The sequence below is a fragment of the Lygodium microphyllum genome, chromosome 1 (assembly GCF_053477565.2).
Source record: "Lygodium microphyllum isolate KBCC chromosome 1, Lygodium_microphyllum_v1.1.10, whole genome shotgun sequence".
NCBI classification, from domain to species: Eukaryota; Viridiplantae; Streptophyta; class Polypodiopsida; order Schizaeales; family Lygodiaceae; genus Lygodium; species Lygodium microphyllum.
Genome location: NC_141135.1, coordinates 71,229,048 through 71,241,231, shown reverse-complemented (window position 1 = coordinate 71,241,231; position 12,184 = coordinate 71,229,048). Strand labels below are relative to the sequence as shown.

Sequence of the window (12,184 nt, the reverse complement as noted above, 5' to 3'; positions counted from 1 at the left end):
TTGAAGGGTTAATCCATTGACTCCAAGGATTCGTAATACAATTAAGGCTCCCCCTCCACATTCTAATGAAGGTGACTAGCACAACCATTGGGGTGGAATGTATCTTCGCATGTTCATGACCCTAAGACCATGTTGCAAAGCCCACTTGTTGATCCATGCTCAATGATTTGAGCATCTTCTATGCAATCATCATCCAAATGCCCCTTTGTGAAGTCTTTTAAAAAAGGCCCATCTTGTAAATAAAAGAGAGAAAATGAAATTAGTTTGTGTTTTCTTGGTCTCTTGGTTTTGTGGGGTTTAATCACATACAAACACTATTTCCATCCACCAGAGGAGCCACAACTTGCCACAACTATGTTGTACAAACTTTTTACGAAAGCCTTTCCTCTACGACACAAGAATAGAGCAGTGGACAAAAAGCTTCATGACTTCCTTATAGATGTGGAAAAGGAGGGGTCAAGAAAATTTGTGTGCTCAACACCAGATGCCTTAGTGCTTCTACATGTACAAGCATGGGGTGGGCTAATTGTTGGACCTTTTAGATTGTTGGCCAGAATGGGGTGTGGGCTTATATTAACAAAAATCAACATGTTTTCATGATACAAAAAGTGATACATAAAGATATTTCTAAAATATTAAACCAAGCCTTGCATAATATTCTCTACATTTATGTACCTTCTCTTTCAGGTTTTAGCTCTTATGGGGTTGGAGACTTAAACTTCTATATAAATCATCTTCTGGATTCACATAGAACTGGTGCATGACACATGACATATATGATCCCTAATTGTATTAGATTTTGTTCACCTAGTAAGCTCAAAGAAATTGGGATGTTCATCAAATGCCTTGGTGCTTCCACAACTATGTTGATGGAGTGGGCTAATTGATGGACCTTTCTTATTCGTGCATAAAGAAGTAGGGTTTGCACTTGTAGTGACAAAAGTCCAAATGTCCTACATTAAACAAAGTGAGACATAAATATATTCACCAAATATTCAACCAAGCATTGCATAATATTACATTCACAAGCCTTCTCTTTTTGGGTTTTAACCCTTGTGGTGATGTAGACTTGAAACTTCCATTATGTAGTGTCCGTGAATTCAACAAAAGTGATACATGACATGTGACATGTATGACCCTTGATTGTATTGGATTTTGTTCATCTTGTGAGCCCAAAGAAAGTTGTGTGAGGGAAGTTTACATGTAGTTGCATGGAATGGGCTAATTGGTGAAACTTTTAAATTGTTGGATAAAGAAATAGGGTTCAAGCTTGAACTTATAAAAATCCAAATGTTCTACATTAAACAAAGTGACACTTAGAGATGCTAGTCAAATATTTAACCCAGTATCGCATAAGGTTAGATTCATGGGTCGTCTCTTTTTGGGTTTCAACCCTTGAGGTGATGTAGATTGAGACTTTCGTTGTGCATAATCTTCGAGATTCAAACAAATGTGATACATGACTCATGGCATGTGCACACACTCAAAGGCGATTTGTTTTTGGACATGTTGCTCATTTAATTGAAAGTGGTAAAATATTATGAATGACTAGTTTGTCCGCCAGTGGGGATTCCCAATTCTTAGCTCATGTGTCACAATTGAGGGGGGAGATATTATTGTGAAGGCACTATCCTATTGGAAGGGTGGGCACTCCATGGAGTACATCATACACCATGATCTAGAGAGATGCTTGATATGAATTAGTGGGGGATGCAATCTAGGTACATCTTTGGGATAATCATTACAAATGATAATAATAGCAAGTTGACCGGCCTGTGTGAAGATACTTAAGCCTCACAAATCTAGAGGAATGGGACAAACACAACACATTAAGAAAATATCAGGCTCTTGTTATTACTTTTCTTCTTTTGAGAGAGTCTCTAAGAAAAAAGAATAAAGGTCATGGGCAGTGGTGGGCTCACCAAATAGTGGGGTGCCACGTCAAGAAGATGGTGACCTGGGCGCCTTATCTAGAGGTGTGGGGCCCTTGCTGGGGTCCATTCACACTAGGAGCGTGAGAAGAGGCCAGGTGTGAAGGGCACAGGGGATCTTGGAATCTTGGATCTTATCTCTCTCTTCTCCTTTCTTCTTCCTCTTCCTCTTCCTCGTCGTCTTCGTCTTCTTCCCCTTCGATAAATCTCCTCCACTCCTCTTTCCGACCCTTTTATCTGCACAGCCCATCTCTGAACTCGGCCTCTTGGGACGTGGGTGCTCGTCTGATTGGCTCTCCGACTGCGGCTTCTGTGTCATCGGCCCGACTCTGCCCCCCTCTTCTCTGTGCCAGTCCTGCTACTTCTGCGGAAATGGGTCTCCTTGACAAGCTCTGGGACGATGTTGTCGCCGGCCCCCAGCCCGACAGCGGCCTTGGCCGCCTCCGCAAAGGACCCAGAATGCAAGATGGTAATCCTCTTTAACCTTGTCGCTTTGCTAGCGTTGTTTTTAAGGGCATGTTACCCCCATGCTGAGGGGGATCCACTCTGTTCTTGAAGGGGGAAATTACCTCTGGCTAATTAGCAATTTGGCAAGAACCTCCCCTCCAGTAAAATTGCCCCTAGTCAATTAGCATTTTTGCATGAATTTCCCCTCAGTTAACTAGCAATTGTACAAGAGGGACCAAGTAGCATTATTTGCAAGAACTCCCCCCAGTTAATTAGCATTTTGGCAAGAGGAGTTAATTAGAATCTTTGCAAGATGGTAATCCTCTCCTACCTCGTTTACCTGTTAGCATTGGCCATAACTGCATGCTACAGTAATGGTTAGGGGGATTTCGTCTGTCTTCGAGGGGAAATTATTCCCTAGTTAATTAGCACTTTATTGGTTTTTCTTTCAAGGGCTTGAATTTCCCAGCATAATTAGCAGAAGAGGAAAATGAAAACGTGCACAGGGCATTGATTGCTCTTTGTGCTCTGTGTTGTTCTGCTGCAAGTAACTATCGTTTCTTTTATTTATTGTACAAACCAGAATTGTTCTACTCTAGATGATATAGATAACTAAATAATATATAGAGTCAACTTCTTCACACTGTTTTCTTAGTGTCACTTTTTCTTGCTTTAGTTAGTTGTTTTACTCACAAAATTGTCAGGTAAGAGATTTAAGGTTGAGGTTCAGTGAGCAGGTGATTATAGAGAGGAAATTGAAGGTGGAAGCAGCTATTGCATTAGTAGGGCAGATGATGGTGAAAGTTGATTCATTATCTAAAATATGGACAGAAACCATATATTCAAGAGTTTCACAGAAGCCTGCAAAATGCCTGACGTTGAAGTTTCATTGCTCAAACATGAGCAAGATTGTCAGTGCAATTGTGATTAGTTAGCTGAACATTTCTTACATGGGATCTCCTAATTGCTTTTCAAGGGTGCCAAAGTGCTTATTTATCAGTTTGTCAGATGTTTTAAGTAAACTTGCCATTGCGCTAGCTTCTTTCAAATACTATTTTAATTCCTCATTCTGCACTGTCTTATGAGGTGTTTACTTCTGTCTGGGATGCAGAATCTTTGAATGAGTCCACCATTCTTATGGCAGACCGTAGGCGCAGTAGTGAGTTCCAGAGAAAGCAGGAGGAGGCACGGCGTGTGACGCAAAGCATCACAATTGCTAAGCCTCCCCCTCTTGATACCTCTATGGATCCTGAATATGGATCAGCTCCATCAACACCTGGAAGTTTTGCATCATCACCATTATTTTCAGCCCTTGGTTCACCTAGAGGTAGCCTTATTTTAATTTATGCTGCCACTGCCACTGCAGTAGTAGCTTGCAATGATTCCTTGGAAATTGTGATTTCATGCTGGCCTTGTGATGCAGGTGGTTTGGAATCAGATCCGTCAACACCTGGGGCTGCTTGTTCTCCATCGTCTCGATTTGCAGGCAATTATATTCTCCTATCTGCTTATTTCAATCTGATTAGGTCTTTCTGGAATGTAGTGGAATGCATACTAGGGACTGTGGTAACCTCAGTTTTACATATTACATAAACCTTAAAGTATTTCTGATTGTGTTTTGCTTGCAAATCGTTGTGACCAGCGTTACGCCCTGGAAACAAGAAAGTGTTGCAGAAATTTGCTTCAGAGAGGTTTGAAAAAACCTCTGCACCAGCGGCTAAACCAGTGCTGCAGAAAGTTGGATCAGAGAAGCTTGAGAAGGCCTCTCCCAGCTCCCCAACTGTTTATGATTGGTGAGCAAGGCATTTGCTTAGCTGAGTGTTCACACCCCAGTTCTTCAGTGCATCGCTGTAGGAGCCACTGAATCCTAAAAGAATGAACCCCTTTGAATCAAAGTGTAACCTTCTTTTCCTCACTTCCTATGCATTATCTTACATTCATATATTCAAACTTGCAGGGTATTGCTGAGTGCCTTGGACAGATGAACAAATCTGCCTGATGGTGCACCATGCAGTTGATGCTACCTGGCAATGAGTTCTTACGGTGTGTGGCTTCACATGGTTGCACCATATATGTATAGTATCCTTGATCAAAAGATGGGCAGGAGAGGCTCACTTATATCTATGTGAATGACCTATGCGAATGTTCTTATGTCTTTGTAAGATATGGATGTGTGGATATATGCCATGAGGCTTGAGCGAAGGTTACAATGAGGTGTGGATGTGGAAGTTTTGAGAGTTGATACACACTCTGGATGGTACCGCTGTGTATTATATCAGTGGCCAAAGAGCAGTTTTGTAATATAACTGAAGTATACCTGCAGTGGAGGGCAGAAGCCACATAATGTCTATTCCTTCTTCAGTTCTGACCTACCAGAGGCCTGCCTGTAGTTGTGTCCATAGTCATGAAGTCTATGGTCGTGAAGTCTAATGTGATGTTGCTGGCTGCCAGCAAGTGCTGTTTTGGTCATGACGGATGCTACCAACTGCTGTTTGTTACAAGACTTTTTAGCTTCTATGCTACTTAATGCAAGACTTTTTAGCTTCTATGCTTCTTAATGCTTTTCCTTTGTCTCTGCTTCCTATGTGGAGTAAATACTTGCTCCTAATGTATAATTGAAGTCACTTCAATGCACCTGACAAATAGTGAATTGCATTCAATTGTGGCTTCTACCGAATGTACTATACACCAACCTTTATTTCAAACTTTTTATTCAAATCTCTTGTAACACACCTTATAATTGCGAGTTGCATTGAATGTGTGGCTTCTACCAGAATGTATGACATACCAATCTTTGTACCTTCCTGAACCTTGGTTTCTCATTTGCACTTCCTCTATTCACGTGGACATTGTACATTTTGTATTTCCTCTACTGGAGGTACTAAGATAGTACCTCACCTGAAATATGTCCCTAAATTCATCTGATGAGCTGACTTTTGTGTCTGCTACATTCAGAAATCTCTCTCTTTTCAAATCAAAGCTGCAGTCTGCACGTCCTCTTTATTATTCACATGGATATTGTACATTTTGTAAATTCGTCCTCGTTTTCATCTGATGACCTGACTTTACTGCCTGCTTCGTTCAGAAATCTTTCTTTTTTCTAATGCAAAAGGAAGGATATGTAACAAAGGTCCAAAGAGAGTCTCAGAATTTGCTTCTTAAGTTTGGCCCTACTGCTCATCTTTAATACAAAGACTCTACCTACAAAAACCAAGGTTGGGGCCAGCACCCCATTAATCGTGACCATTTTGCCAATTCTAGGCTGAGTGGAAGTTGGACTGATTTGCGAGATAGTGCTAATTTTAGCCCTAAGCCAATCGTTCCTTTGTTTAGAGGTGATTCCATGGCTGGGTCTCCTAGGTATCTAAACATTTCTCCCACATTCTTTTGAAGTGTTGAATCGAAGATCTCACTTTTCATCACTAATGTTGAGTGGTATTTCAGTTTTGTTTGTGATTATGACTGAGCCAGACAAAGGCTGCAAATTGAGCATAGGTTCAACATAATTACCTTCAAGGACTTCATCGGTGCTGTAACTTTTGTCTCAAGAAAGACTCTCCATCTGGGAGACCCGACATCCGTCTCAAGAAAGGCGGTGTCCATTGCCTCCAAATTTCTGAAGAGTGGATCTGTTACCAGCACAAATAGGAGTGGACCTATGGGGCAACTCTGTTGGACAGATAGTTCTAGACTAAATGATTAATGTGAGGTGACTATTCTTTTAGATTTTCGAGGCTGCAGTGCTGGATAATGGGTCAAAGCGACAGAGCATTGTCAAAATTACGTAAGCTTTGGCTGCAAGTTTCCCAGTTGGTTTTGGAAAACTTCAAGTGACTGCCAAGGACCTCCGGTTTCACTTCTAATGAGAAGGGATGGTCCCGATTTAGGACCATGCAAGCATCTAATCTAGCATCTACACACCATATGAACTCTGCAAGCAGGGTGTCGTAATGCCGAGGCAATGTGTTCATGGAACACTGCTGCAATTTCATCAGTGTGTACCAGTTATCCATTCCTGTCTTGCACCAAGACCATTCCCTCTTTTTCTTTGCTTTCCTGTTAGTGCGTTATGGTAGAACGTGAAAGGAGCATCCCCCTTCAAGTCCCAGTACGCACTCATCGAACTTTGATACCTCGAAGAAGACCAATCGATTCTCGATCCTGCAAGTGACATTCAAAGTTTTGAAGGAGCCTAAGAAGCACATCATCATGAGGAGCCAAAGCAAGAGCGAGTAGAAAGCATCGTCTTTCCTTCAGTGGCCCCAGAGATGGACATCCTCTTAGCCACCTTCCTTTTGCTATACTCCCCGGGGGCTATCCTGATTGCCTCGATCGCGGCAGCCCATCAGGCAGGCAACGCTTGCTAAATCTAGATTTCTTTGTTCTTCCACAAAGGTGGTATTTAGCTGATCAAAAAGGGGGGTGGCCCTGCGTCAGCTTTACAGGTAGTAATGATCCTAAACAATTGTTATGCTGGTGAATCCAACCTCAGGATTTGCCGGACAAAGGTGTGGCTATGTCAGCTAATTGGTGTTTTGAGGACTAATGACTCCTAGCATAGCCTTGTAGATAGTGGAGTCGGATCCATGCCTCCTACTCACCCTTAGTCATTGTCATATTCCAGTCGCCCGATACGAAGGTAAGACCATAACGTACTACTAAGTCCTTCATAGCCTCCCATTTTCTAGCTCTATCCATTGACTTGTTTGAAACAATGATGATGGAATCAAGGGAGCTGTTTCCGTGGGGGCCCCACCATTGCCGAGTCTATTGAGAGGTGAGAGGTGCTTCGCTACGTCGGCCCTTGCTGCCTACTTATATATTTGTAGCGTTGCACTGGCCATCTCCAGTTTGGGGTAATTGATCCTCCATCCATCCCTGTCTCGTACATCACCATCCACAGTTCGGGATAGGTCTTGCAGCAGTGTCTGTAGATCGAGAGAGTGTCCATAGTTTGGAGAATCCTGTAAGCTTCTACTATTAATGGTAGAGCTCGTGTGATATTTGGGTCTTTCTGGGTTCATAGTTCAGGAAAATTCTTACAGTGGCATCCATAGATCGAGACATGGATCCATCTTCTTCTTCTCTGGCCTTCATTTCAACAATCTGAGAGAGAGAGAGAGAGAGAGAGAGAGAGAGAGAGAGAGAGAGCAGTTCGTTGTTCTAACAAATCGATAAAAGAAGTGAAAACGCCGTGAGAGGCCAGAGATATGCCGGTGGCTTTTTTGTGAGTTAAGGGAAAGTGACTTATTATGTTGTTTTTTGATTCGAGGGGGGTTGGGGTTTCCAAAACCCCCTATGTGGCCTAAATACTAATTCGAAAACCGGTTTCCATGCTGAAAACTATTCCCAGGTGGGCACCCTAACGGGAACAGCTCCTAAGCCTATGTAGCCCCATATGGCTATGCGGTTGCATCTCATCCATCCACCACAAAGTTGGCCGAGGTTCCTCTTTGATGAGAAGCATACATCCCTCCTCTCCTTGAACTCTTTTTTTCCCCTTAAGCTTAGCTACCTTGGTAGCTCTCTCCGGTAAATCTCCTCTCCAGTCTCATGTTCTTGTACCTAAATGTTGTTTGTGTTAGCTCCTCACAATTATCATGCATTGCAATCTCTAGTCTTTGGAGTAAAGACCCCTTCATATACTATCTATGGAGAGAGAATAAAGCATTTATCATCTTCAAAACCATGGAGAGGCACATAAACATTCCTTTCCTCCAAGGGTCTTCTAGCTAGTTTTGGGAGAGAGACCTTGGCTTTCCCTTCGTCTGTGTGTCACTTTCTTCCCTTGATACCTTGTTCTCTGTATCATTAGTGCCTTTAGCACTCTACTAGGCAAAACACTTTTTTTTTTTTTTGGTAAACTCTCTAGTTTTTTAGATGAGGGCTAACCTTGGTGGTCTTTTCAAACCTTCTTTCCATTCATAAACTTTGGGGAATTTGTTATGCGAGGGGTCTTGATTTATGTAGTCAACATCATGTCTTTGAACATTGCTGCTAGCATAGGTAGGTCAATCTTGTTCAAAGAGAGGGGAAGAGACGAACAAGAATGGGAGCCATGAGCAGAGAGCAGTGTAATCTCTCTTCTTCCATTATTCATTCATTGTGTAACACACAAAAGATTCCAAGTCTAATTTACACATACAATGTATGCAACTAGGTCACTAATTGACCAAACATCTCTAACTTAAGTCTGACTGACTCATTATTATGCCACACATGATTGGTAAAAGCTAGCTATAGTTGTACTAAGTAGAGTCAATGTCAATACAATTGATGAGCTTGATTTTCAAAACTCCCCCCTCAAGCTCAAGTCAACTACTATACTCCAAGTAGCTCCTTGAAGTAAACAAACTTATCTCTACCAAGTGATTCGGTAAAGATGCTAGGTACTTGGTGTTCAGTCTTCACATGAAGCAAATCTATCTTTCTTGCAAGTACCATTTTCGTGATGAAGTGATAGTGAACTTTTATGTGCTTTGATCTAGCAGGGTAAACTGGGTTGCTAATGAAGTGATAATGAATTTCTATGTGCTTTGATCTAGCATGGTAAACGAGGTTGCTAACCAACAACGCACTACTCATGTTGTCACAATGCAACGTAAACTTATTGTCCATTTGTATACCCAAGTCATGTAATAGTTTCAAGAGCCAAACTGCTTCACATGCAACTAAGTCTACACCTCTATACTTTGCCTTTGTGTTAGAGGGAGCAAATGTAGGTTGCTTTTTGCTACTCTAGAGCTGACTATATTACTTCCAACAAGACTAAAAGCATAACCACTAGTTGATCATCTGTCATATGCACATCTAACCCAATCAACATCTGTATATCCTATCAAATCAAGTGGCTTTTCAAACTCATAAAACAACCCATAAACAGAAGTACCCTTCACATATCGCATAATCCTCTTAATTTCATCTAAGTGAGATTTACATGGCTCTGTATAAACTGACTAATTAGCCCCATTGAACAACTAAGATCAAGATGAGTAATGGGAAGATACATCAACTGTCGACCATCTGTCCATACATTGTAACATTCTCCATCTCACTGTCAACATCAACTCCAAGCTTTACATTCTCATCTAGCGGTGTTTCCATGGGCTTACAATCCATCATTTCATACTTGATTAGCATATTATGTGCAAACTGTTTTGGTAGCAACCAATTTCCTTTAGGTATAGTCATTATCTCAATGCCAAGGAAATATTTCAACTCTCCCAAGTCTTTCACTTTAAACTTTGCCCGTAACATGGATTTAATTTCAGCAATACTATGGTCACCATTCCCAGTAATGATCAAGTCATCTATAAAAAAAATGAAGACCACATACCTTGTCTCTGTTTGCTTCGTGAACAAACTATGATATGCATTTTTCATATGAAGTCCAGGTTACTGTAAATATGAGCTGATCCGAGCATTCATGCTCTCGGTGTCACTTTTAACCTATAAAGTATTTTTTTTCAACCTACACAAATGATTTAGATAATCAAGCTGTACATAATCCTCGGGCTATTTCATATACATTTTCTCAATCAAATCTCCATTCAAAAATGCATTTTTGACATCCATCTACCAAAGCTTCCATCCCTTAGACACTACCAAAGCAATGATAGTTCTCATGGTTGCCATTTTTGCAATTGGGCCAGGTGTGCTTTGTATCTCTCCAAAGATCCATTCGCTTTACATTTCACTTTGTAAATGCATTTACAACCAATGGGTTTTTTGCCTTCAAGCAACTTGACCAAATCCCAAGTGTCATTTTTTGCCAATGCTACTTATTTCTCATCAATGGCTGTGCACAAATTCTCATCACCAATTGCTTCATTGAACTTTGTAGGCTCTTTGTGATCCATCACTTTAGTCATGTAAGCAAAGTCTTTGGTTGAATACCCATGATAAATCAGCCTATCAATAGGCTTTCTGACTCTCTTTGACATTAATTGTAGTGCACTATGCAATTCCCTCTCATAGGTGGTACATGCTTACTTTGTTTGACTCTAGGCATAGTAACAGATGGTATACCAAGTTCACTGTCAAGACTATCATTGCCAGGTGACTCATAACTAGAAGTAAGTGGCCTATTAACATCTTCCCTTTGCCTTTATCTAATCTCTCTCTCATTGACATATTTGTTGATTGGTAAGCTAGCATGCAATCCAGCAGCAAAATTCAAGCCACTCCAAGATCTTTTAAAAGAACCAAGGTGGCAATGGGCCAAGGTGCATGACCTTAACCTTAGATACAATTGGGCCCTGGTCCCCGATCAAATACACGAGATATACCAAGACCTATGAGACGACAAGCGCTCAGACGAAGATGCTTCCAATGACGAATACAAGGATTGCCGCTACTATAGTGATGAGAGTGAGGACTAGATAGATACCATAGAATACGACACCGAATGACGAGTAATAGAACATATATGGGCAGATTCCAGGCTAAAGAGAAAGAACACCTTCAGGATAGAGCAAAGGGTCATACGCGTGGATTGTGACCGTGCTTGGTTGGAACGTGTAAGAGCCATAGATCTGGAGCAAGCAGGCTTAACCCAACCAATGTAACACGCTAATGCTTAGAACAGAGTCACCATCTGAGCTGCACCACCAGGGGAGACTACCTCATCCAGCAAAGATGGGGAGTTCGATTTCAAGTTGGAAGTGAGTTCAAAAAGTGATCTAGAAATACCGAGGCATCCAAGACTAGACGTACCAAGGGGGACCTGCCCGTCCACCTGAGGCACAGACGCTTGAAAGAAGAGAGGGTAGAACAATCTAAGGATGCAAGAGCGGACAAACAACAAAAACCACATGACCTCCCCAAGAGATTTACGAAGTTTAAAAAGGGCAATAGGGTAGTGATCCTGCTGGGTGCCAAACGTCAAGGGCAAATAAGTGAACCCATAGAGGGACCCGCCAAGGAGGTGAACCTGGCCCAGAAAGGAGAGGTACCCCGATTTGTCTTTATTGCCGATGACCTGACGGAGGAAGAGGAGACATGTTTCGTTGTCCTCTTACGAGAGTATATAGACATGTTTGCCTGGTCCTTAAAAGAACTCAAGGAGGTGGATCCAAGTGTAGTGACTCATAACATACCCATGATGCCAGATGCCACGCCAGCCAAGTAGCAACCGTACCCCATGAATCCAAAACACGCTCATGTGGTCAAGAAAGAGATTGACAAGCTGATGAGAGCGGGATTCATCTGTGAAATTGAGCACACAGATTGGGTATCACCCATAGTCATTGTAATGAAGAAGAATAGAAAGATTAGGATGTGCGTCAATTACAAGAAGGTGAATGCTGCAACTAAGAGGGACAACTACCCATTTTCGTACACCGAGCATATGCTCGAGAGAGTGGCAAGAAAAGAGGCCTACAGTTTTCTGGACGGCTTCTCTGGATACAATTAAGTGCAGGTGCATCCTGACGATAGGCACAAGACTGCATTCGCCATTGAGTGGGGTATCTTTGCCTACATAGTCATGCCCTTCGGGTTGAGGAACGCTTCAGCCACCTTTCAATGCCTTATGTGCACTATATTTAAAGACATTCTCAGGAAAGAGAGGTCTTCATAGATGACTTGTGTGTTCACTCGACTTGGAGAGAACATTTAGACTCCGAGCGGTCTTTGAACGGTGTCGCCTATATCACCTTTCTCTGAATCCCTTAAAGTGCCAGTTCTAGGTAAAGCACTGATGTATCCTAGGGCATGCGGCGTCAAAAAATGGCATTGCCACATACTTTTCAAAAGTCAGGGTCATCGTTGATCTTCCACCAACTATAAGGGAGTGCAATGCTTCT

General features: G+C 41.9%; 1 protein-coding gene across 1 annotated transcript; it reads left to right on the top strand.

Annotated features, from left to right (window-relative positions):
- The first annotated feature begins 2,101 nt into the window (after nt 1-2,101).
- Nucleotides 2,102-4,924, top strand: LOC148041243 (uncharacterized). Its single transcript, XM_087678330.1, has 5 exons — nt 2,102-2,400; nt 3,490-3,705; nt 3,802-3,864; nt 4,021-4,171; nt 4,336-4,924. Exons 1-5 carry the CDS (start codon nt 2,304-2,306, stop codon nt 4,361-4,363), a joined length of 555 nt encoding a protein of 184 aa, XP_087534456.1. The 5' UTR covers nt 2,102-2,303; the 3' UTR covers nt 4,364-4,924.
- The last annotated feature ends 7,260 nt before the right edge of the window (nt 4,925-12,184 follow it).

What these genes read in the sequence shown, in the direction of transcription:
- LOC148041243 (XM_087678330.1), top strand. Translation starts at nt 2,304, where the DNA reads ATGGGTCTCCTTGACAAGCTCTGGGACGATGTTGTCGCCGGCCCCCAG. An exon ending in AGGACCCAGAATGCAAGATG is followed by an intron (nt 2,401 to 3,489) that starts GTAATCCTCTTT and finishes TCTGGGATGCAG; the next exon opens with AATCTTTGAATGAGTCCACC. An exon ending in AGCCCTTGGTTCACCTAGAG is followed by an intron (nt 3,706 to 3,801) that starts GTAGCCTTATTT and finishes CTTGTGATGCAG; the next exon opens with GTGGTTTGGAATCAGATCCG.